We start from the raw sequence: 26,191 nt of genomic DNA on the forward strand, positions 1-26,191 counted from the left end.
CTTGTACTCTATTAACACACGAGGGCAGAGGACACATGCGTGTGGGAGACGGCTACATGCAGACACCCCCGCAGACAAGTGCTGCAGGTGGCTTGTGGCGCGTTAAGGCAGAAATCATCAATGGCTGATGAGGTTACTATTGCAATGTGACATAACCGGTGTGTCACAGAGGGGTGGGAGTGCATGACATATTGCAAAGTAACGCAGATTCACACGCACACACGCGGAGAAAGACTCTAACACTGATAAGCACAGATCAGATTTGCCATGCAGCACCAGGTAATTACACACACACACACACACACACACACACACACACACACACACACACACACACGCATGCCCATATCATCACTCACAGCCTCTTTAAGTACAGAGGGGAGAAAGGCTTGTTTGCCTCAAATAAAAAGCAATTAATACACTTTGCATGTAAAAACAATATGAATATCTAAAATAATATAATACTCTTTTAAACAGTGAATAGCTGCAAGGCATTACAGTAGATTTAGTTCATCTGCTGGATATTTTTGCTCCTCTAAGGCTTAAAGATGGAGAAGTCTTTTGGTCAGTCTGACATTATTTATTTATTCTCTATGGGGATTTAGGGATTTATTCTCTATGGAAGGTATTATGTGATTTTAATCCTATTTGAGAGACAATTTCCCCCCTGCCTCAGTATTAATTACAACCCCAAAACCGGACACCAGCTGTGTTTTATGGTGGATTTGTCAGTATTTGCACTTTCCCCCTTATTGATTGTCATTGGCCCAATGTTAAAGACAGCCCAGACAGTCAGACAGAGCCAATATAAAAAAAAAGAAGGCGAGTAAGAGGAACTAGAGTAGGCGGACAAGTATTTTTTGTTGCTAGATTTCCCCCAGACAGTATGTAAGTCAGCCAAGATGTGCTGTACCTGCAGGAATCACCCTTCTGCAAAGATCTAGGCCAGCAGTGTAGGTATGTAAAATGTGTGTGTATATAAGAGAAATGCTTAGGGGGAATTCTACGAAGACACCAAGGGGAGATGAATGAACGTAAAACAAATTCTATCTAACTGTGTCTTCACATATTTTGATGTTTCTCCCCTGCTACATTCATCCATCGATCTCTCTCTCCCTGACACTAACCCACAGGGTCCTATATTGGACCAAGTCCTACTGTATGTCTATAGGTCCCGGCCGACCCCATAACGTCACGTAACATGGCCGCCCATCGCTCCTCTCTGTCATACTTAATTAGCTCCTTTATCTTCATTAGTGTCCCTCGGCAGGCATCTGTATGTGTGTGTGTGTGTGTGATTGCGAGTGTGTGCATTTCTCCGTCCGTGTCGCTGTGCCTGTATCAGTGTGAGGGAATAACACATGTTTGTATGAGTGTGAATGTGTGGCTTGTGCGCTTTGTGTATTTAGTTTTTCCGCATACATTGGTGTGTAGGGTCAACGGCAGAATACTGCAGTCCTATGTGTATGCGTACATGCGCACGTGTGTGTGTGTGTGTGTGCGGTGCGCATTCTAGCTACTTCCTTGTCCCCGGAGAGAAAAGAATCAGGCCACGAGCACATGGCGTGTACTATACGGTGCTCTTACATGCTACTCGTGATAAGAACGTCATTGACTTCTCTTCATAGGACAAAATATCTGGGTTACTGCTTTGTTCTGTATCATATTGCCTTTGCATTGTTTTACTATTACATAATTCATTACATTAGCATTGTATATGAGGCAATTGTATTGTGTACTAACATTAAGGGACAACACCAACACCCAGTATGTAACTCATGATAATACTTTGGCTGAATGTATAGAGAGCTTCCATGGATCTAAACCAGAGGAGGATCAACTCTCACCTCAACAGCACTTGTTTATAATACAGTGGCATGAACATGGAGATGAACTTGTCCCGAGATAATACTGCACAAAAAGCAATTTAATAATGGATGACAAAGAAGTTGCAAACAATATCATAATACGCTGCAGGTTGAAATCCCTGCTCGCATCCCAGAGCGGCACAATTAACAACTCCACCAAAGGGTTTAAATCACTAGAGCCAAATCAATTCACTCAAATGGATCTATTCTCTTGAGCATGAATACGCTTAGTATCAATCTGCCTGATTAGGAGATATTTTGTGTTGAATTTTATCCAAAGGTTGGTGCTCAAGGAAAACTAAAGGTACTCTTCGAAGGGGGAATAGGTTCATCCTCTGGGGAGAATGCACACGCTCAGTAAATCTACTCTGTCCATCTGTGATCTCTCCATTTGGGAGTTGATATTTCACGTTTTAGCTTGTTGACAAGGTCTGACGGGCCCTGTAAACACTGGGATTCCTCCTCTCGGGATGATGAATATCCACGCTTAGCTGACCGGCAACCCAGCAAATGTCTTGCTTTGAATTCCCTTGTGACCTAAAGCAAACACATTGGCTGTGATGGAGGCGTGGGATACGTGTTAATAACTTGTTAACCAAATATCCTACACGTGTAAGGCTGACAGGTCTGCCTCGTCTCATCTACGAGCACATGTGAGAAGGTAATGAAATGTGTCTCTGGTGAAAACAAGAGCCCGGAGTTGCTAGAGAAGACAATCCTGTTGACCATCCACTAACGACTAACCCTTCCTCCCCACACACACACACACACACACACAAATGGTGCCTCTTGTCTGTACCTCTGCCATTCCACACAGTGCTTACTTTTCCAAACAGTCAACCACTCAATGGGCTATCGCAAATCCTGACTGTCGTGCTGCCAACTGGAACTCAGAACGCCGCTATCTGCGAGCCCTCAGCTACATCCACTCAATATCGCAGAGCAAAGGCTGTGTAACATTCAGTTGCCACTGCGGTGAACTACAGCTTACTCCTCAGTATATAATCCTGTCTACCAGTCACATATGCACGCACACACACACACACACACACACACACACACACACACACCAGCACACACACCGTCCCCTGTGATTACTGATCAATAAATCAACACTACTGTGAGAGTTGTTTCAGGAACATTGATTCCTATGTGTTTAAAGGAAATAGCTGTCTTTGCAAATGACGTCAAGAAAAATGTGTTTTTTACTGGAGTGTATGAGCCAGAATCACATATATCACACACAAAGCACACATAGAAAAAAGATCAATATACGCAAAGCCCACAAGACGGTTCTTTAATTATTGCTTAACGAATGTGACAGCTTGTTAATGGCCTTGTTCAATGTTCATTAGCTGACACCATCAGACTCCACTCCTGCTGCGAGTGTGTAGGGATGTTGTCATCTTGAGGGGGTTCTATCGTGTCTCATTCTCATCTCCCTTTCTGTCTGAAGATGCACGCCAGGCAGGGGATCTATGGAGGGGGGGCATTCAGCCAGAGGAGGAGGACCGCACTCCTCTTTCCTCCTGTGGTGCTGTACCTCAGCCAAACCAACATCTTCTGCAGTCAGCTTCATCTCATTCATTAGCAACACACACACACACACACACACACACACACACACACACACACACACACACACACACACACACACACACACACACACACACACACACACACACACACACACACACACACACACACACACACACACAAGCACTCAGAGCTCTCAAGGCCTCTGAGTTTACAATGAAATGAGACAATATTCAGTAACTAAATGACTGAAATTCAATTCAGATATTGAATTATTAATGCTAGGTGCACATAATACCAATTACTGCAGTTTATTGTTGATTTATTAAGTAATACGTATTAGAGTTAACCTTTTCAAACTGAATTTAGCCTAACCAAAATATGTCTCTCCATAAATCCCAAAGATAGAAATGAGTACTGACAACAAATTCAAAGCAGGTGAGGTCAAAAGCTTCTAGTTGAAATAGGCGAGTGCAGACTTCTGTCATGGCTCATATCTTACATGTCACATATGATAACAAACCCAATGTCAGATGATGTCAGAGCCTGCATACATATGCATGCGTGTGTGTTTAAATGTTGCCAGCATCAGTGTGACACACATCCAGCTCCTCACTATAATGATTTATTCTTTTTACCCAGGCTGCACTGCAACATAGAGACGTTCTTTCCAGTACAGAAATCATTATTATTTTTGAGATACCCTTCTTTTCTGTTTATATTTAATGCTCACATGAAATCAATAGTAAACTAATCCATCTATTCCTTCCATCCCCATCCACAAAAATGGACATTTCCAAATTCTGAATCCTCGGTCTGCTCCTTTTGCTAAAGTTAATTTCCTGTCTTTATGACATACATGCAACGTCTCCACTTGAAATAACTTTCATTATCTATGTCTTTTGTACAGCAAGTTCTCTGAATGACGAGCAGGCTGCAGAAATTGAAACACTTTCATTCATTATCATTCCAGTCTGGAGATGAATGTCCTCCGCATATTTGTCTTTTCAATAGAAAAAGCTTTTGTAATCTCACAATAATGTAATGAGCTCCTCTCAGTTCTCCCTCACACACCTGCATAAACACTCTCACACACACACATGCAAACACACACACACGGTTAAAATTTCATTGGGAGTCATCTGAGAGTACGATTAATCTGATCTGAGTAATTAAAAGCATAATAGGTTCCTCTGGCCCGCTAAGTGCAGGTGAATAGCACCGTGATTGTGTTTGCATTGTTCAGGAGAACAAAAGGGCCCTGCAAGCTAATCACAGCTCGAGGGCTCAATCACACTTCACACACCATCACACAGGCAAAGACAGTGAGGACACGCAGAGACACAAAAAAAAAACATGGACTTAAATTGCTGTTTTTGCTGTTTTTATTATTAAGATGAGGTAAAGATTTGCACCCATGCAGAATAACTTCAGAACAACCTTGCGGGGAATTGAATTTTAGCTGTTGAATAATTTATCATACCACTTAGGCAGAGATTATAATACAATTAAATAAGAAATAGCTCAACTTCTGCTTGGTGTAAAGCCCCTGTATACTTTATACAAAGAAAATGTTTCAGGCTAAATTTGATTCAAACTTTTTTTGTGATCTTTGTGCAGAATACCCAAGTCCAAACTTTAGCCTGTCTACTTTGGATACACTTCTACACTACTAAGAATTTAATGCAGATAGTTTATGTAGGTGCCAGAGGGTGACAGACACTTTTGATAATCTTTTGTGGGGAAAATGGAAAATGATGCGATAATTATGCGGTAAAATGGAAAATTATGCAGCATTGCAGAAAATTCGAATTTCATCGTAATGCTGGAGGGACTGTAAAGGACCATACAGCATGTGGCGTTCAATGACCTGCTCTTTTGTCCTTCCCTCTTTGGTCTACAGATGTATATCTCCCATCTATCCTACCTACAATACTTCTTTGTAACTTACATTACAGGTAAAGGAGGTAACCTTGATTTTTATCATAAAGCAGTTGCCACTAACCTACATCTCACTGCATACAATAACTCCCCATTGTGAAATTTAATAATCTCGAACTAATGGCCTTTGGGGAAATGGCAGGTCTCCCATTTCTAATGCACGGGCAGGGACTGCACTGTATATAAATGAAGAATGTAGAGGACTGGTGAGAGGTATAGCAGGTCCTGGCCAAGCTCATCAATCAAAGTTCTTAATGAGGACTTTTACAGGGCTTCTCTATATAGCTGGAGGGTCTACAGGTCAGGCTGAAACAGCAGTGGGACATGATTTTTATAAAGATTTAACACAGATAAGGTGGCTGACTGAGAAAGTACTTTTCAGACTTAAAGCTGCAATAGATAATTTATTGGGATTTCTTTAGGAAAATCATGTATGTGAAGGATAAATCCTGTTATAATCAACAAACTGCAATTATAGATAAGGAGAAGGACATGAAAGAGAAAGAGGGAGAGAAAGACGAGAACGTGGAGGGAAAGAGGGATGACGAGAGACTGCAGGAGGTGTGGGATGTCCAATACACACACACTCCTCCCCAGGGATGGACCCCTCTCTCTCTCTCTGGTACTCTTTCCTCTTTTAATCTGTCTTTGAGCCATGCAAGGATCCCAGAATACATGGCGGGTGCTAAAATGGGCTGTAGGCTGGGTGATGAATTAGCCAGAGCATATTTGGGGGAACGACGGAGCGAAAGACAGAGAGAGAGAGCGGGGTGGAAAGATAGAAAATAGCTCCTGATGTTTAATCACAGTTAACTCTAACACAGTACATGGCTCAGAGACAAACCCAGCGACCCTTGTCAGGTTTACTCATACATTATAACTCAGCTGCGACTTTGTATTTCTACGTGTGTGTGAACATATGATTTGATAATGAACATGTGAAGGGTTCTAGAGGGCGAAAGCTGCAGCAACTGTAGAATAGATTGGTGATAATATGGACACATTAGGGATGCCCACAGTTTATCAATGGCATATGGATTATTTATGGTTCACATGGTTCAAAACAATCCATTTTAATTTGAGGTTCAGGTTATTTGACATAATCCCACTTTTGTTTAGTTTCTTTCCAGAGCATGTTGAGATGAATACAACAGGGATGCAGATTGCTTTCTAGGTCGAACTGATAAGGAGTTCTTCCTTTGTGCTCTGGGGCAACGAAGATAAACACACACACATACATACACACACACACACACACACACACACACACACACACACACACAGATGCTTACATAACTCTGAAATTAATGGTGGCATTACCCGTGCTTATTAAATAATTACCATATCGTCATTGTGATTTAAAATGCACGCGGCTCTGCATCACAGTGCTCTTATTCCTGGTAGACCGGTAAAGCGGCGTCGCCACATGATCCCTCACCGCACTCCAGCGTGTAATCCCAAGTCCCCCCCCCCCCACCCACCCACTTCTAAGCGTCGTGCAGTCAGTCCACTCATAATATTACACACTGTATCACTCGGCTGTGGATTCATTATTCATCTCGGGGCTAAATTAAACATAGGCAGGGACATTGGTGGAATCAACAGGACTCTTATAATAACCTCATTATTCGTCAGGAGCCTGTGCATACCTCTGTAGTGTAGTGTGTGTGTGTGTTTGATTGAAACTACTTTTATCTGAATAAAGAACAGATCTTAAATGAACAGGATTTTTTAGGGAAAATGAAGTAACGTCACGTAAAAACTCCATTAATGTAATAAAGGAATGAATAAAGTGAACGTCTCTGGGGTCTGCAGGGAGGTTTAATGCTGCATATCGCTCGTGCATTATTGCATGACCATTAAGTGATTTTAATCCCAGCAGGAGCGCACGTGTTTGTGATTTTCCCCTCTCGCTCCATTATTCTATACAGCCAGAGCGAGTGTCTGTTGTTTATCAGAGGGCTTGTTGAACCATGAATAATTAAGGTCGTATTCGGATAGACCGCTTTGGTTTTGAGGTGGATTGCAGCGATTGCCGCGCAGAGATCTCTTTTCATCAGGTCTGTATGAACATTGGGTTCTTTTAGGGCTTTAATGGAAGGACAACGTGATGTGCAACATAAACCCAATTTGTACAGTCTGATTATACTGGTCCTATTTTCAAGGTCATGGGCACAGACTCAGCGTGACATTATGGATGGTAGTGTAACAGTACAAAAGCCTTTTCAAACATTATATCATTACTTTTGCTCCGTGTCTCACCTAAGGCGGCTTTATGAATATATTTAGGATTTTACACTCAAGTTATCAGCACTAATGATGCTGTGGGGGGCATCATAAAACTATAATAACACACTTTTACGAGACTAAAAACAAAGCAGATTAAGAGCAGAACCTTTCACTGCACACCCACATTCCACACAGGGGATTTCAAGTTTTGATAAGAACAGTCAAGGACAATCAACATCTTTCAGTCAGTGAGCGTTTGCGTGTCTGTATGTTTATGTTTGTGTGTGTGTGTGTGTGTGTGTGTGTGTGTGTGTGTCCATCCTAGAGCCACCTGACGGGATAATTCCTAGAATTCAATGAATCAGTGTGAGCCTGTCACCCACACATTCATACAATGAAAGAATACAAGCTTTTGAGTGACTCACACCAGCAGACCATCAGGTTGCTGAAATTGTGGCACCAAAGTGACACAGAAGGACACACAAAGAGCTGCAATATCACCTAAGCCATGACAACCCTTTCTAGACTTGTAAAGGGTCTGACAGTGTCACTTTACTTTGTCTTGCTTTCTCTCCTTCTGGGAATTACATTTCTCAACAACTCTTTTCACCACACTGATGTTCTCTTTCACTATTGTAACACAAAGAACAGACAGTAGCATCAACTCATCTTAGGCTGGAGACACAAAACATGACTTTGGATGTTAATTTCAGCACTAGCTATGGTTTCTTATGATCTAGTAGTGAGTAAGACTTTTTAATATCCTCAAACCAGTGTCATTCTGTAGTGCTTCTTGCAGAAATGACAGTAACATCCAGTAAGTCAACCAAGTCCAATATTCAGAAGCATCTAAGATCTAGTTTGGACCTCTGGGTCTCTAGATGTTGGACTTTCTTTGGCGTCCCCTGCTTTACACTACAATGGCTGCATATATTTGCACGTGGTCACAGCTTGGAATACAGTACAGTATTGTGACAGCTGCACTAAATAACGAAAGCACCCTCTCATATCATTCAGTTAGCCAGGACGATATGATTCTCTGCGATTCTACTCAGAGAAAAGACGAGCCCCATTAGATGCTTACAGCAACACAAAGCCATCCATCAAAAACCTGGACTCACTGTCACAAAGCCTGCAAAAACCAGCCCCTGTAATGAAGTGATCCATGACCACGGGATCAGGAGGGCATATAGCTGAGAGAAGAGAGTAAGTGAGATAGAGACAGACTGAAAAAAACAAAGAGAAGACAAAGAGAGAACATGAGAGAGAAGGTAGGAGTGATGAATATACTCCATCCCTATTCCACACACTGGAGGGCCTGATGAACACATTGAACATAGCAGGCGTTTTGCACATCCTATTCTGACAGTTTCATTTATCATATGCACGCATGCACGCACGCACACACGCACACACACACGTCCTTCCTGTCATGATTGTACGACTGTACCGCACTGTCTTGGTTTTACGGCAGCAGTTTGCTCACACTACACTAGTCTGTATTTTCCCATTACACGAGAACACCAAGACCCTCAAAAAGGCTGTGCGTGTGTGTGTGTGTGTGCAGACATCCACAACATACGTGTGGTCAGTTGTGCACATGCAGCAGCTGAAGGTCAGTTCTGTTGCATCCACAGTTGTCAAAGCGGAGAGCATAAAGTGTGTCCACCTGATCTGTTTACGGTCACACACAGACATTGTGCTTGACTCAGTCATTAAATGCATATAACCTGAATTACATCGAGGCTTTATAACAACATTGGTTAAAAATAAATGTGACATCTGCTGAGACAAACAGACAATTCATTATCCGCTATCGAAAAATCTCAGACTGATTTGCAGCCACAGTATGTGACCGCAGGCAAACGCAGGAGGTAACGGCCTTTAAGCTGAAAAACATTGACGTAGATTTAGGACGATGGGGCGAAGCAGCATATGAATAAGTCACCAAACAGAGGATGAGCTCATTCTAAGGAGTGTGAGCAAGGGTTACAGGAAAGAGTGAAGGTGAAGGAGGCAGACTGAGAAGGGGGAATGGAAAAATATAGCCGCTGTGGCTGCAGGGTTACACACGGCAAAAGGGCGACAGGTACGGGGACACACACACAGAAACGATCGCGGACGGAATGGAAATGGAGAGAGACAAGATGAGAGCAAAGTGACGGCTAGATGGAGGGGATAATTGAGACAAAGAGGGAGAGAGGAGAGAGAAATGGATGGAATGAGGGAACAGAGAGGGAGATTTTTTTGTGTGTGTGTGTGCTGTCTCAGTGTTCTCTGTTCACGCTGGATGACCCAGATGCAGCTGAATTAGACACAGCCCCCTGTGTGTGTGTGTGAGTGTGTGTGTGTGTGTGTGTGTGTCGGTGTGTGGTGTGGCGTGGTGTGTGTTTGTCCGTGTCAGTGTAAATGAAAGTTAAAGATTGTGCAGTGGAGAAAAAGGGAAGAGCGACGGTTCGTTGCAGGAAGGCGTCGCCTTGATTTTAAGCGAATCCAAACGTTAATTCAAAACACATTTCAAAAATCAATAAATCATTACGGCGATGATTACAAGGCATTAGAGTGATTACTGTAAACAAACTAGACTTTAGCTGAGAAGCTTAGCAGGCTCTTGCAGCATCTGGACTGGATTGGGCTAAAAATCTGATAAAAATTGATATAAGCACAAAGCGCTTAGAGCATCGTTTTGCAGATAAAGAGTAAGTTGGTTTGATTATTTAATATGTAGCCTTAATGAAACAGTAGAGACGGTTCAGATGTGATGCAATTTGACCATTTTTACTCCTGACCCTGAATTTAACAGGGGCTTAATTTTCTTCTTTTTTTTTTTGTTGAATTTTTTTGTTTTTGGTTAAAAAATAGTTTTAGTAAAATGCCAAATTCCAATGCAAAATCAATTGAAATTAGATTTTTCCCATCATTGTTAGGCCGAGAATATCAAGACTCACTATTGTTTGACACTTTATACATTAAACAATAGATGGGGGGAGGAATCATCATCATCATGCTACATAACCTTCAATATTTTCACATCATTTATTTGCATTTATTAATAAAAATGTGCCATTGTATCAAAGTTTTGAACAAGTCCTGTTTCCATGCTCAAACAGCAGCACGCACTCATGGGACTCCTGTTGCCCTGATTTATATTCAGCTAATCCTCCGAGGTGGGACTTCCTCCCATGCGGATCTGATTTCCTTTGTAAGGACTCGCAGACATAACCCAGACAACTCCGCTCCCTCAATCTCACCTTGACCCCCTGTTACCAAAGATTTATTTTTGGAAGAGTTGCATAGTGTTCATAGGGTTTTCCATGGAACAATAATCACATTTCCTTTCTTTTGAGAGGAGCTGCTTCCACGTGCCGACACTCTTTTCTCCTCCAATTGCTTAGTTTCACCTTTCGCTACCAATGGCAACCCCGATCCAGACCAAAATAATATTTAACCAAGTCAAAGATCAATTTCCATCATCATCCAGAACAAATATATCACCATATACTTAACATTCCAATGATCTTGGCCATGGAGCAGCACCTAGAGTATCCAGCATCGTCTGTGTTTACAATCCTAAGAAAGTTGGAGTTGATAAAGAGGTCACCAACACAATTAACACTTAGATAATTGTCAGTTCTAAATATTGTTTTTCCTGTATCTTTACTACAGCTGTAAGCACTCTGGTCCCTGCCTGGTGATGATTGGTAATGAACCCCTCGATCACTCCCTCATCATAAAGACACATAAGGCCCTGACCTTTGCGCTCCAATTTGGTCGCTTGATTCTTCTGTATATGTTGCCTGTATGTGAGCCCCGGCAAAAGGCCCACAGGGTTTGATCACGTGGTTTGAGAATGTCTTGGGAGCACTCAACCTGATGCTAGAGCTGTCTCCTTCTCCCTGTTCCTCCTCCTCTTCCTCTTCAACATCAAAATCCTTCCTCACTTCACTTCTTTTTCTCTCACCTTCCCCGACCCAATAACGCCCCCCTTTCATCTCACTTTCTGCATCCTGCTGTCTCAGTTTCCCCCTCTTCCATTTTCCACATCAATGCAGTCCTCACTCGCTCCTCTTTCCCTCCTTGTTGTTTCCTTTTTGAATAATTTGGATCCTACAGCTTCTGACGCTTCAGCGCGGCATCAGACAGCAGCATCTGTATGCTGCTATCCCCCTTTCATCCCCTGGTAGCGTGCAAAGAGAAGGGGACCCGCCGACAGCAGCTTTAAGTTATGTAATGAGATCATCTAGACGCTAATGCTATATAGGAGATGCAGTATACCAAGCACCCATTAGTGGCTTCTCCACCCCACTATACCGTGACCATTTGTCTGGCTAGCACACACATGCATACTGTATCTTTTAGATTTGTCACAGAGGATAATGGAGAGACTCAGACTTGAGTAGCACGGCTCAATGATATTAATACTTTGAGATAATAGCAACATTTATTTGTTCATACACCTAATCCTCCCTCCTATAGTGCTTTTGTTCTGGGTCTAGCTTTAACCTTGCAATTTCCAATGAGAGAGATACAGTATGTACATGCACATTGACACATTCAGGGGAACATGGTAAAAAAATAAGGGCAGATGGAGGAGAAGAGGAGATGTGAGATGCAGTTGGACAGAGGGTGAAGTGACTGTGTGCACATACACGTGCCTGCGCACAGAACCACAGGGGGAAGCAAAGACATGGGAGAGAATACACGCACACCTCAACACGTGTGTGTCAATCTGTGTGTCCAAGACCTTGAAAGTGTCAGCGTTTTCCCTGTGGCCACGAGGCTACTGTCACTGTCATGACAGTATAATCTAGTCTGTGTGAAAATGCATTAGCGGCAAACTCAGAATGGACACATGAGAAGGTCAACGTGGGCAGCAACCTAATGTCTGAACAATAAGCAACACAGAAAATGATCAATATGGATATTTCTTGGCCCTGCTTCCAATCCACTCATCAAACAGCAGGCCCAGGTACTTTTATGAATGTATTCCTGGAGTGAAAAACGCCACTGAAGATCGTTTCTTCTTATCCCACTTACATATGCAAGACATCTGGTATTCACATGTGTAATACCGACTTGGTCATCTCACATTCTGATGTATGTGGCTGCCAAAATAGAAGCTTGAATACTCTAAAATTCTGAATATAGTTGCCAACTGAAACTCTAATGAATGTTGAAAATTTTGGATAGGGAGTGAGACTTCAATAGAGCGTCGTGAGGATGTCAAATCTGGTGGCAATGTTGGAGGAGTAAGTTGGGCAACACAGACAAGGAGACTGGAAGAAACACACAGCAGGATCCTGGTCCAGAACCGATGACTCTAACACCAAAACAAAGCTTATCAAGTTTCATATGAGAATGTTGAATAATTCAAGCAGGTTGTGGTCCAAAGAATAATTTCCTTATCTTTCTTTACCTCAACCTTTTCTTTAGTTTAGAGTGTGTGCGTACTATCTACATTATTTCAAATCCATAGCCAATTATTTATAGAATTGCTGATATGACTGCCAATATGAATGTCCTGGGAGTGGTGAGCGTGTGACTGATTTCCAACTTATTTGCCAGTCAGAGAATGCTACCCTCAGGCTCGTCATTAAATCAATGGCATCACCTAACACAGCATAACGAGCGTGCAAGTTACTGACACCACAGAAACACTTTCAGATTTTACTTTTTCTATTGTTACAAGCCTCCTGTGGCCAGCACACAATCAAAGTTAAAGCTGATTTTCATGTCAAGCAGCATGTTCAAGGACTACACAGCAGTGGAGGCAACGCTACCATTTCCAGTCAGATTATTGGATACAGATGTGAGCTGCAGAAACCAAGAAGACATGTTGATGTTTGAGTGTAAGTGGAGTGATATATGGTGTTTCCTTGAAATTATCCTAAATAACACTACCCTGATTGGATCTAAAGGCTATGTGACATAACTTAATTACATATTTTTTGGTATATTATGGTATTTTTTACTGCAGCCTATCTGTGTTATCCAGTTGATAACATTGACCCGAATGTACTTAAAGTAACATATTTAATCCTACAGCTTTTACATTTTTCGTGAACTCAATATTAAAGAGGTAAAGCTTTATTTTAGTATCTAAATTGTAATGATAAAGCCAAGAGAACACAAATCTATACCTAAAATATATCTCAAAACATGTAAACAGCATGTGTCCTATCAAACTGTCTGTTGTTCCTGCTTGCCAGTAAACTCCGCACGACCAAACTAGGCTTCTTCACCAAATTAAACATATATTAAAGCACAATATTTGAGTAAACATGAAAAAAACGCGTACAAACTGCCCCCCTCACCTGCTTTCCGTGTCAGGGACTGAAACCCTACGACGAGCCCCAGCAGCAGCCCCGCAAAGCACATCTGGAAAACGAACAACTCCTTTCGCTTTCTCCGCCTGGCTTTGCTCCTCCGCCGGTTCAGCATCACTCCTCCGACGGCCGTCTCCGGCATCCCTTCAACCACCACGCGGGCCATGGCGCTCTATTGTCGGCGAGCGTTCCGGCGGAAACCCCGGTGGTGGCCCGAGCAACGAGAAACTGAACGGAGGAGGAGGAGGAAGAGAGACTGAGAGATGTGACAGTGTGTGTATGAGGAGCTGAAGTTGGGGGAAGAGAGAAGATATGACTGGTCTGTCGAGCCGTTTGTCAATTAAATGTAATGTGGAAAATGCAACATCTGGCCGTACTTTCAAAATAAAATACCCAACCCCCTTTGATAGGGCTCTAAATCAGTACTGATATTTCACAGCGTAGCATCATCCTTGGCACATTGTTGTTGTTGTTTTATTAACACTCATGTGAAGCTGCTAAGTCATAAATGTAATATACAAAATGTTTTGATGGAAGTTGAAAGGTAATACAATCAATAAAAAGTAATAAAGGTTTCACTTGATAATTAAACAGTTTTTATATGATTTTCCCCACAACACACTAGAATGTATTGTCCTCGGCGTTACTATACGAATTTTATTACATGTGATATTTGAAAGGGGCCTCTTGAAAACTATAATAATAAACATATTCTTATTATTATATTTTAATTTTATTTTTATTCCTTGTACGCCGTTGTTCTTTGTGTACTTTTACTTTGAAGATCTCGAATCCGGTTTCGCCCTAGCCCATTCCTGTACACTTGGTGCAGGAATTGGAGAGGTTTGCGATAAACTGGCAGAATGTATCTGCTGTTTGTTCCTCTACCGTGGTGAATTAAACAAAGGGCGGGCTTCCTGAGCAAATGAGCCGGCAGAGGATGTGTGGTTTCTCGGCATGGATGTCAGCGGTGAGCGGGGGAACAGAGCTTTGTGACATGTCAGCCTGCTGCGAAGCTTAACCGTGCCACAGACAGGGCGAGCAAGGGAGCGGGAGGGGGGCGTGTGTGCGTGAGGGAGTGTGTGTGTGTGTGTGTGTGTGTGTGTATGTGTGTATGAGAGAGAGTGCGCGCGTGTGTGTAGATACTGATGGAGCTCTGAAGGCGCAAAAACTGATCTTTAATGACCTTGAAATAGTTACAAACCGAATCATTGATCAGTGTGTGGATTCACTTCAACCATCAAAATAATTGCTTCTACTTAATTTTTCACTTTAAATTCACACAACAGTCATTTTACGATTTATTACGGTTTACATATTATTTGTGTTGAACTGTGGTGTTCAATAGCAATTTAAAGTGAATTAATGGCAATTTTTCATTCCTAACCTATAATCATAATTAAATGGTTGTTTATCACCATTGTTATTTTTGTAGAGCAACCTTTAAAAATGTATCACTGGGTTATTATGTCCTTTTGCAGAAGCTTTACTTAATAAACTAAGGTTAAGTCCAATAGTTTAAAAACTAAAGAGGTCCCCTCTCTGGGAACGCGCATACTCTGAAAATTACTCCATCTGATTGGGGCCAAAGGTCATGCCATCTGACCTCTATATTTATCAGACAGATGAATAACAAATCAGTAAAAGGGGATAGACAGTGCAAGTGAATAGTTTAGGAATAGTTTAGATATTAAGATGCCAAATGTAGCCTTTTATTTACTATTTTATAGACCATTTGATTAACATGGGACTCAAAACGCAGAGTGAAAGTGAACATCTGGCCCTTCCTCCTTGTCTTTATCTCCCTCCTAGGTGTGTGATGATGTCACTGCAGGAAGGAGGGAAGCAGAAATCCCATAATGCTATGTGATAAAAATGGAGTGTGGCATTAGCGAACAAGCTCCCAGATTATACTCACACAGTCCCTTGGACCAAGCTTGGACACGGACACACACACACACACACACACACACACACACACACACACACACACACACACACACACACACACACACACACACACACACACACACACACACACACACACACACACACACACACACACACACACACTTCCTTCATAAGGGATTGGGTATAATCCTCATACTGGGCAATACCATCTGACAGCCGTGATTCGAGACAATAGCTATGACATATCGAGTTTGCTGGATTAGGAGGTAGTAAAGGATTCACTTCCTAGCCTTTGGGTAAAATCCCACAGTTTTTGCATGCACCAACTGAAAATTAGTGATTTGTTGGATATCATCTTTAATCTAGTTTGTCTTAAAAACGTGGAGTTTGTAAGTACCAGCTTTGACAAACTTTAATGAAAAATGTACCAAATGTTAATGGTACTGTGATGGCTTGCTTGTCCAAAGCAAGCCATCACAGTACCAACAAACAAAACAAAATGCAATCGAAATTTAAAAAGAGAAACACAATTACTCCATGAGGAGTATCGTCTGTGTAACAATGAAAAAAATAGGTTTTAAATGACTCATAATTTTTCCAAGTCCATGTAGATACTAAAAAAAGTGGACCAAGAATAAAACCCTGAGGAACACCACAGTAGAGAGGAGTTGATGATAACTGATGCTCACCTACTGCAATGGAAAAACTCTTATCAGAGAAATCTGTTGGACCACACCATCCTTAAGGATAAGCTGGGTGGGTATATAGTAAAGCGCTGCAGTGGTTCTGCTCTCATCTATCTGAGGGCTAAAAGAACAAGGATGGAAGATTGTCCAGAATTAGCACTCTCTCAGGATGTCCTTAGTGTTTAACCACAACCATAGGCGATGTAGGTAGGTATACTTTTGAAAAAGCCGTAATAAATGAAACCTGTATGGGACTTGAGGAATAACATACATGAAATAATCAGTAAGATAGCTGTGCCTGAAATGGCAGTGAGAGGGTGCCCAGGGAGATCTTGAGTTGGATTTCAAAGTTTATATGATTTATGGGTGGTGACAATGCTTCAAAAAAACTTTTGTCGTCTGCCAAATCATTTTACATCATTTTTCATTTGAAAGATAAAACATGGTCGTCTGTCTCTAATATAATAGGTTTCACAGGCAATAACCTCTGGGAATTGGATCAGAATCTGTTGTAGACATGCATACACACACAGACACACACATACACTCTGTTCTCTGTTTGTAGTGTGATGCTGCATCTTATCTCCCTTTGATGTGTTGTTAGTCTAAGCATTGTCCTGTTAATCATTCCATGATGCCATGTTTATTCTTTTCTACTTTGACCATTGAAGCTGCTCCCTGTCTCTCCGTTTGATCATCATACATTTGGATGGAATGGTTAAAAGGCTTTTTTCTCACACAGAAGATTGAATTGATTGATTGAAATTCATTACAGGAGACACAGGGAGGAGTTACCCAGCCTCACTAACCGCGGTGTTGTACATGTGCTAGAAGAATGTCTCCTCCATCCAGACAAAGCTGGACTCACCATCACTGGCTGAAGGTCATTCATGTCTGTGCCTGATTGTGTAAAGTGGCAGCAGTGAGATGAGATCACACAAAGTGTTTCCCTCAGGTAAAATAAACGTTTCTAGTGAAAAATAATGTATGACAGGGGATTTCAACCATTTTGTGAGAGTTCTTGAACCATCCTTCAGATTAAGAACTCAAGTACATAATGTTAATGAAATTGAATATGGATTACAGCGTAGAGACCTGTTTGAGTTTATTTATTGAAAGCATTTGATCCTGAACTTTTCTATTTTCCCTTCACCCTCATTTTGCTCCATTATTATTCACCTGAGACCCTAAAGGCCACATCAAGTGTGATCATCTTCACCTCACCACAGGATGAACTTGCTCCCCGTCTGGTTGCTTCACAAACTTTGCTCTAATGCAAGCCTGAGGCCAAAATGTGAATTTTTGCACACAGATTTCCAAACGTAATAGGCAGATTGCCATGGTATTTGAGGAGAGCATTCTTGAGCCCAAGGCCATGCTCCCGTCTCATTTTAATGAATGCATCACCCGAGCTCTAGCACCACCCTCAGGCAAACATTTTGTGCTCACCACGCGTAAAACTAAATGTATTTGAGATACCTCCTAGCGATTGAAGTGTTTGAAGGTTTTATTGATCTATTTGAAGTGCGTCACCATATAAATAAATGTAAATATTATATAAAAGAAAATTGGAATTAAAGACAGGACATGAAAGATACAGCGAAATGCACTGAATGCTGTAGTCTCTCTCTCTCTCTCTCTCTCTCACCCTCTTATTGGAGACCGTCACTCTCAGTCATTCACTTTCTACTGATATCTCTTCTTGCGGGACGAAAGATAAATCGTGAAAACATTCTTTCATATTTTCTGTTTCTAAAATTATCTGCAATAAATGATCATATATCATCTACAAATGTAAAACGACCACTGTCCAGAGTTCTGATCCTGGAACTGTCCAAGGTACTGCTGGTCAACAGTTGGCCTTTGACCATTTGCATGTCAGTGCCCCAGATCCTGCTTGACATCTCAGACTAAGTACGAAATACTAAGTACGACTAAGTATGGAACTAATTACAATCAAGCAAAATAAAGGTAAATGGACTAATAGTGAAATTGAAGGGTGACAAGGTGACTTATGTTCTTTTAGGAATGAGAAAAGATGGATCTAAAGATAGAAAGGAGGGCGATAGAGGGAGAATAAATAGATGTTGCACACGTGTTTTCTACCAGGTATAGGTATAGTCTGTCCATATATAGCCTTGTATATTAAAAGTGTGTGTGTCCTCAAATGGAAGTCGCTCTGCCTTTGGATCAATAGCTTAGTCACCAAATCTCAGTTACTCTGCCTCTCTGCAGCAGCTAGACTTTCCCTGTGGGGAATTTCCTCAGCAGTAATGTCTCTACTTTGGGCTATTCCAGTTGGGCAGGGCGGTCTGCTTTCTCTATATCTGGGAGGGGATCCATTTGCAAAGACAGTTCAAGGACAAAGAGGAAGATATGACGGGGAAGAAAGAGGAGAGGTTGAGTAGAGAGTGGGGGAAAGAGGTGGAAAAGACTGGAACAAGTATGGAGAGTGATGGTGGTTAAATTAAATGAAACAAACACACACTAGGCTACTAGAAACCCCCCCACCCCCCAAATCTTTGCCTCAGATATATTTGGAAATTGCTGTGATACTTTGGTTGCTATGGAGCATTTGCAGACTTTTGTGTGTGTTTTTAGTGTTTTAACTACTTCCTACTGAAATAACAAAAAGCACAATATATTCCATTTAATGTTTTGTCATTACGTAAACATTTGGTTTCAAAACCTGCATGGACTAAGTAGTGTTTTGTGTAGTTTGATTGGTGAGCAGGGAGCAAAAATGTCTTCTTCATTCCGCTCACATACTTGGCCTTTGGAAACCCTCACAGAGCCTTTTTCAGCTGCAGATCAAACAACCAATCTAACCTTGGACCCCGTTTGGGACCCTTTTTTTTCCATGGCCAATTGAGACTTTCCATCTGGACGGGACACCTGGACAAACGGATAGAAAGCTGGGCGATACAAACACAGGGGGAGGAGGGAGTCTGTTTGAATAAATGAGCTTATTTACTGTCAAGCCGCTCTGTCTGAATGACCCTCTTCTCCCCTCATACTGTGACACTGGCAGAATGCATAATAGATCACAACAAACATAACTGCAACGGCAAAGGACAAACTGTCAACAAAACTCATTTTAATCTGCAGCTACACACCTTTTTTCACAAGACCTTCACAAGCTGTTAACCGACTCTGACCGAATTTTGCCTTTTAAATCATGAGAATTAACATCATCTTCTTTAACATAATGGTCACACAGACCCCCACACACACATGAATTCTGAGCAGGAGCTTGTGTACAGCATACTTACATGCTTACAATTGCAAAGAGGGCCGTGTGGCATTGAAAAGGTCTCCTGGAGGCATTTCAGACATGAAAATGACATATGTGCCTTCAGTAATGGACAGAATCTACTGTTTGTGAACTCAGCCACCTGCATAAGCATGTAAGTGTTCTCTCTCTCTCTGTTCTCTATTCATCTCTCTGTCACACACACATACTCAGTATTGATCCGCCTTGGTGACTGGCTCATTAAAGACTCCATTAAACTGTAATCAGAGCGGTGTGGAGTTCATGACTAGTTTCTCAGTTGAACACGAGAGGCATTAGCACTGCCAAAGACTCTGCTCTCCTTACCTTTCACTGCCTTCTTGGCCATCAGTCAGATCAAGACACTGCATGTTCAAATATGAGTTTTTGTGACATTTTGTAGCACTTTGTTACCGTACGTACGTAACCTCTGCCTTTTCAAATGTACGCACATAGTGTCCTTTAATATTAATCAGACATGACCCAAAACATCACTTGCTTCAGAGACAGACAGCAGAACAGCGATTGTGTGTGAGTCTGATCTGTGTAGGACACCAGCACGTTGGTTGACCTGTGATTGGAGGACAGGGGGAAGGGCAGTGTGTGTGTGTGAGAAGAGAGAGAAAGTGGTATAGTATGAGTGATCACACACACACACACACACACACACACACACACACACACACACACACACACACACACACACACACACACACACACACACACACACACACACACACACACACACACACACACACACACACACACACACACACACACAGTGAGTTGACTAATCCTGTACCAAGCCCAGTGTGGGCAAACTAATGCCTCATAATCCGTGTGAGTCCACAGCAGCATTGTACGGTCGCAATGGGACAGCAGTAACACACTCTACATTACAAATCACCTGTGTACAAAGCTCTAATGCTGCATGACAAGCGTGCTGACTCCATGGTGACACTGTCAGGTCTCAAAAGGCCCAGATGTTTCACTTGACCAAAGTTAGTTTGAGGGAGGTTTGTTATATTATCTACAGATAATTCCTGTAATACTCAGACGAGGCCTTATTTTCTTATTTTTTTGCATTTCATCATTTCATTTCACTTTATTGTATGGCTTTGCTGTATGTTTGACCTCACACAGACACACACACAGGGCTGAATTTATCAACAGTGCATTGTTAGAGCAGTCGCCTCTCCTTCACAGAGCAAACTCTATTAGCAGACATCCTCCCTCAGGGCTGACACTGACTTTTCCTATCAGACTCCGCTGTGCTCAGGAGGATAAACACACACTCACACACACCCAAACATGTGCACACACACAGCCATTAGCGTGACAGGCAGACCCACACGACAGTGAATGTGTATGTGTGTGTGTGTGTGTGTGTCAGAAAGACAAAATGCGAGAACACAGTCTCATAGTTCACATTATCTCTCATATGTTGAATGTTCACGGGGAGCTTTTTGGACAGTTTGTGCTCTGACTGAAAGCCAGTTCCAGTGGGATGCTCTAAAATGGGCATTTTGTTTCCTGTTTAGGCTACTACAAACAAGACTGCTGAGGACTTTTGAGAGAGAGAGAGAGCCAAAGAGCCAGAGAGTCAGAGAGAGAGCGAGAGAGGCAGAGAGAAAGAAAGAAAGCCAGAGAGTCAGAGAGCCAGAGAGATTATTATATATATATATATGTAGAGAGAGATGTTTTGATTTGATTCTTTATTCCTCCTGGTAGTAAAAATCTGTTCAACCCAAAGTTTTGATACCTAATGTTATATTTAAGCATATAAGTAAAGGCAAAAGCACAACAAGTAGCACCTGTGCAGTAAAAAATCAGGAAATGTGACGTCTCTTTAAAATTTTAACAATTATGCACCTCAAACATTCTCAAACTTAAACTAAGACAACACATATGCTGTTTAACTTGTTTGGTAGTCACAAGTTCAAAAGGGTACAGACATATGTTTGGTGTGACACAGACCTGAGAGGAATTTTCTCTTCATCTATCTTGACGTCGATCTGGATCTACAGACAGATAAACTGATTCCCTTACTTTGTGTGATAGGTTGTTCAGGTTATACTTTATATACACTTCATATATATTGTTTATTTTGTATAGGACTTTATGTACATAGAGTTAGAACATATAAAACAAGATGGAAATTGATCCTATATTAGATTATCAGTAGTTATTATTAGTCTTATTGATGTAAAATGATGTATATGCATACTAAGTAAAAAGTTCACATGACCAAATGAGTGACAATGAATCAGATTTCAATGTTGTCAATTCAAAATGTGTAGAAGTAGGACATTTGACTCCTTTACACAGATTGCATGCGGCCCTCTGGGTCCATCCCTCTGGGTTCCTGTGAGGCTTCTTGCACGTTCTTCAACCATCTCACTACACTCAGCATCCTCTCAGGGTCAGGTTCACTTATATCTGACTCGTACCTACCTCAGACATTTGAGTGCATTTGAGTATTTATTTATTAAGACGTGGTCATCATATAAAGGTTTTTATGTATCTCCCTGTGTAAAGTGCTCACCATCGTCCTTCGGTTCCTCCCCAGTGGCGTATTCATGCTCGACGTGTTCCATCAGTCGTACCTCCCGCCTGCTCCACTCTCTTTCAAACAGCTGCTTCCATTTTGGCTTGAATGTGTCCTTTTCACAAATGATGGACACAACGTCTACAGGAATTAAACAAAAAAGGGTTGATAGGTTGATTAAATACTGTCTGTCATTCAATGTTTATCAATAAGGATTGATGCAATACACATGAATGACATCAAATGAGTTGTTTGAATGTATGGTTGAAAGTTGAACGTTTGCAATCTCTTCTCATTGTTCTAATGTGGCATTTTAAGACGGGGCAAATGTGGCTCACCAAAGGCGCCGCACTCTTTACGATAGAACATCTCCAGCACAATCTCGATCACCTCTTCCACGCTCTTTTCCCGCGTTTCATTCCTCAGTACTTCCTCCATCTCTTCTCTGTTGTGGTACGTCTTCATGTTGCTGGTGTCCTCTCTCATCTCCTGCAAAGAATTTTTGAATCTTTTCCTAATTTCATTGATTTCCCGTGGTCTCCAGCCCCAGGCTTTGTAGACTCCTACCATCCTCTTTAGGTCTTCATCTACTTCTTCCTCAGTAGTGGTTGCTCCTGTGGGGTACCCGGTCTCTGCTGTGCTTGTGGTGTTCAAGTTTTGACTCATGCACAGCATTTCATCAATCGTGTTTAGCAGATCTGTAACCTGGGGGTCATTTTGATGCTGCGGTTTCCTGTCGCCAAAGACAAAATATCTGTTGCCGCACTTCTCCACAAGCCAGATGAGAGCTTCTCCTTCACTCTTAACTTGTTCCTCAATGCAGTAATCCCCAAGCCACCCACCTGAGGTGAAGACCACAATGGTGTTTTGCCAGACCTTTTCTCCTAATGGCTTCATATTGTCTTCTACAATCTTCCGTTGTTCATTAGTAAATGAAGTGTCAACAGGGATCAAGAGCAGGAAGGCCGTGTCGGAGGAAGCTTGGGCTTCAGTTCTCTCCTCTGCTGTCATCGGATGGTAACCCCTCAACCAGACAGGAGCATTCACCAGCAGGATTTCTTTCCCATCCACTTCCCCCGTGTTTGACACCCTGTGAGGAGTTCTTCTACCCCACTGAAAGTGTTCTCCGCCTAAGATTGTGTTTGCCACTGAGTCTGCCCCATGCCTTTGTGATCCAACGACAACAATACTGAAATCTGTGCAAAGAGGAGAAAAAAGAGAAAAGAGTCAAAACATATATTAAGACTTTGTGACCATCAATCATTCACTTAGTATTTACATTTAGTTCTGACAGTGTTTCTCTTGCATGTAAGAGTTCTGTGTGGTGTTACAACCTGGCATAAGTTCATCCATAGACTTTACAGAGCGGACCGTCTCTGTTCCAACCGCTATAGAACTAGATGGAATGCAAGTAGTTTTAATTATGTACACAGTATAGAATAATGTAAAATCCCTTGTCACATTGTGCATCGCATATTCAAGGTGGTACTGACCGTCAGCCATTTCACATCCAGTTCTGTCCGTGTGAATCTATGGAAACCGCTTTGATCAAGTTGCTTACTAGTTTGCCACATTTGTGGAATGACAATGAATCAGGAAATGCTAGAAAATGTATCCTCTATCAGCTGCTGCATTCTGACTGTGTACAGAATGACTGTGTACTTGCTGTACTTCATGATCAGACTGGGTTCTACTCTAATAAGATATAGTGGGGCAACTGGTTTTTGTTATGAGCCCTGGAATGTATCTCTCAATATGAACTTGTGTAAAGCATCAGCATATCCAATTGTGTGAGGTAGACTTTCCATATCTGCTTCACAAGTCAAAACATTAGCCATAATGCATAACGCATAAAAGGTCATATGAACATGCAAGAACTGGTGATTTCTGATGATGAATAACTTAACAGTGCATATTATTGTACATATGATGAAAAGACATTTACCAGAAACACAGTATTCCACCTTTTACTAAACCACCCACTATGTGACAAAATCTTTCAAGTCAAGTCAAACTATATCTGTATGCTGAATATCAGAATTGGATCATAGATGCTGCAGGTCGTACAGAAAAAAAGAAATAGAAGAACGGTGGTGGAAATGATTTAATGCTTAAAGTTTTCCATTTGAGAACCTTGACAGACATGTAACAGGTCAGAGAAGTGAGTCTTCTTAAGTATGAGTCATACAACATCAGTCCTGTACATTATTGGAGCTTTGCATGGAGGTGTGATTACATACCTGAAGCACCGGGCCTGGTTTCCCACTATAGAAGCTGTTGCTGTGGTGACTGGGGGTCCTGTGGTGAAGGACAATGATGGGCTGCTCAGAGTTAAGGTGGACTTGGACAAAGACGTCATTCAGCAGATATGAATAGACCTCACATTTCTGGACTCACACAGTGACAGACAGTCCGTTTGCGTTCAAATGTGTTCGTGCCATAAAAGGAACAAAACATAATGTTACACATACCTGTCCTGACATAAATCACTGTCACAGTGGACCTTTGTGGCTGAAAGATTGATGTTTGTAGAGTCAGAAGCCCTTATACAACCTTTGATAGCATGGGCAGAGAATACAAACCTATGGACATGCAATACAGCTGCATGGCAATTGCAGAGGAATACAACAATATTAAGTCACCATTTCAGCCATCCCTGCAGCACTATCTAGTGTGTAATATTGGTATTACACACCGAATGTCCAAAGCGAATTGCAATGGGCATTTTGTTTACATGTATAGGTCCATAGCTCTTCTGTCTAGATCTCAACCTTTTACGTTCTCATGGGCTCGTACCCTTTGGTTGTTGTCAAAACAAGTCTGACCTGAAACAGAAGTATGTAGTCATCACATGTCCTCCTCTTGGGAAATGTGCCTCTGCCCAATTAGGTAGCTTGTACTATTATCTGAGTCCCGGAAGGGCTGACCGACAGTAAACCTGTTCAGCTGATAGTTAAGTCTTTAACAAAGCACGGCCTGTGGAAGAAAGATAATGCCATTACAATACAAACTACTGAAAGAGTTGAATGAAAATGCCGGAAGATGGATTTCAAATCTAAGATAAACCACACATGCAAATAAAAATTCCACATTATAAATGAATGTATTTATTATTTCGCTCCACCATATCTGTCACACCACATGTGCTATGTCAGCAAAAATGACTATTATGACATAAGCAAAGCTGTGAACAATTCAGAAACCAGTTGCCCTCACGATGCAGATGCATTCAAGCGATGTTTGCTGGCCACCTACCAAGGTTGCATTGAGTTTGACAACACAAGTAACAAAAGTGAAAATAATTATTGATTACTGACTATGGATTATTGAATTGCAAGTGTATAACGACATCAGGTGCAGGTTCCTGGGTTGGGCTGATGTCATTAGTTTGCGTAGATCCAGACCTCCACTCTTCTGGTTGAGGTTACGGCCCAACTGTAACTTTTGGGATTATAGTCTTTCCCAGCTGTGGTCAAGGCATCCTGAAGCTTCTTTGTTGTAGCTTTGACGGCGTCGGCATTTGGTATACCAAAGATGGAGTGAAGCCTTTCATATGATGTGACACAATGACATAAAGGAAAGGAACAAAGGTTCAATTACAGTTGGTTGTCGAATGGCATCAAGTTATCAACAGATCAGAAAGACATCACGCAGGAACTGTGTGTTGATATGGCCGGGGTCAGCTTGTGACTGGAGCTCGTGGCTTTGGAGAAGATATTTATGCAGCTATCTTGTTATTTCCTATCCGTTGCTTGTATACATTATGTTTTATATTCTGAATGTCTTTGAGCCTTGTCTTCCTGATTGCCTATCTTAGAGGAATGAATGAACTTGGTGGACTGCTGAGAGATGCGTCCATGGATGTAAGGGTGGAT

General features: G+C 41.8%; 2 protein-coding genes across 2 annotated transcripts in view; both read right to left on the bottom strand.

Annotated features, from left to right (window-relative positions):
• Window positions 1–14,214, bottom strand: part of slc24a3 (solute carrier family 24 member 3) — a 42,865-nt gene extending 28,651 nt beyond the window's left edge. The window contains exon 1 of the mRNA XM_076164382.1: window positions 13,889–14,214. Within this exon, the coding sequence (XP_076020497.1) occupies window positions 13,889–14,066 (178 nt within the window). The 5' untranslated portion in view covers window positions 14,067–14,214. The remainder of the gene's footprint in view (window positions 1–13,888) is intronic.
• Window positions 14,215–21,522: 7,308 nt separating this feature from the next.
• Window positions 21,523–23,997, bottom strand: LOC143012416 (GTPase IMAP family member 8-like). Its single transcript, XM_076165524.1, has 4 exons — window positions 23,810–23,997; window positions 23,651–23,712; window positions 22,655–23,512; window positions 21,523–22,457 (listed from the first exon to the last, which is right to left on the bottom strand). Exons 2-4 carry the CDS (start codon window positions 23,667–23,669, stop codon window positions 22,285–22,287), a joined length of 1,050 nt encoding a protein of 349 aa, XP_076021639.1. The 5' UTR covers window positions 23,670–23,712; window positions 23,810–23,997; the 3' UTR covers window positions 21,523–22,284.
• Between the last annotated feature and the right edge of the window lie 2,194 nt (window positions 23,998–26,191).

This window comes from Genypterus blacodes, unplaced genomic scaffold (genome assembly GCF_046128005.1).
Source record: "Genypterus blacodes isolate CSIRO-AG114 ecotype Tasmania unplaced genomic scaffold, CSIRO-AGI_Gbla_v1 ptg000012l_1, whole genome shotgun sequence".
In the NCBI taxonomy this organism is placed as follows: domain Eukaryota; kingdom Metazoa; phylum Chordata; class Actinopteri; order Ophidiiformes; family Ophidiidae; genus Genypterus; species Genypterus blacodes.

Coding starts and splice junctions, on each gene's coding strand:
- LOC143012416 (XM_076165524.1), bottom strand. Junction 22,458..22,654: donor TAAAGAGTGCGGCGCCTTTG/GTGAGCCACATT, acceptor TAATTCCTGTAG/ACGTTGTGTCCATCATTTGT.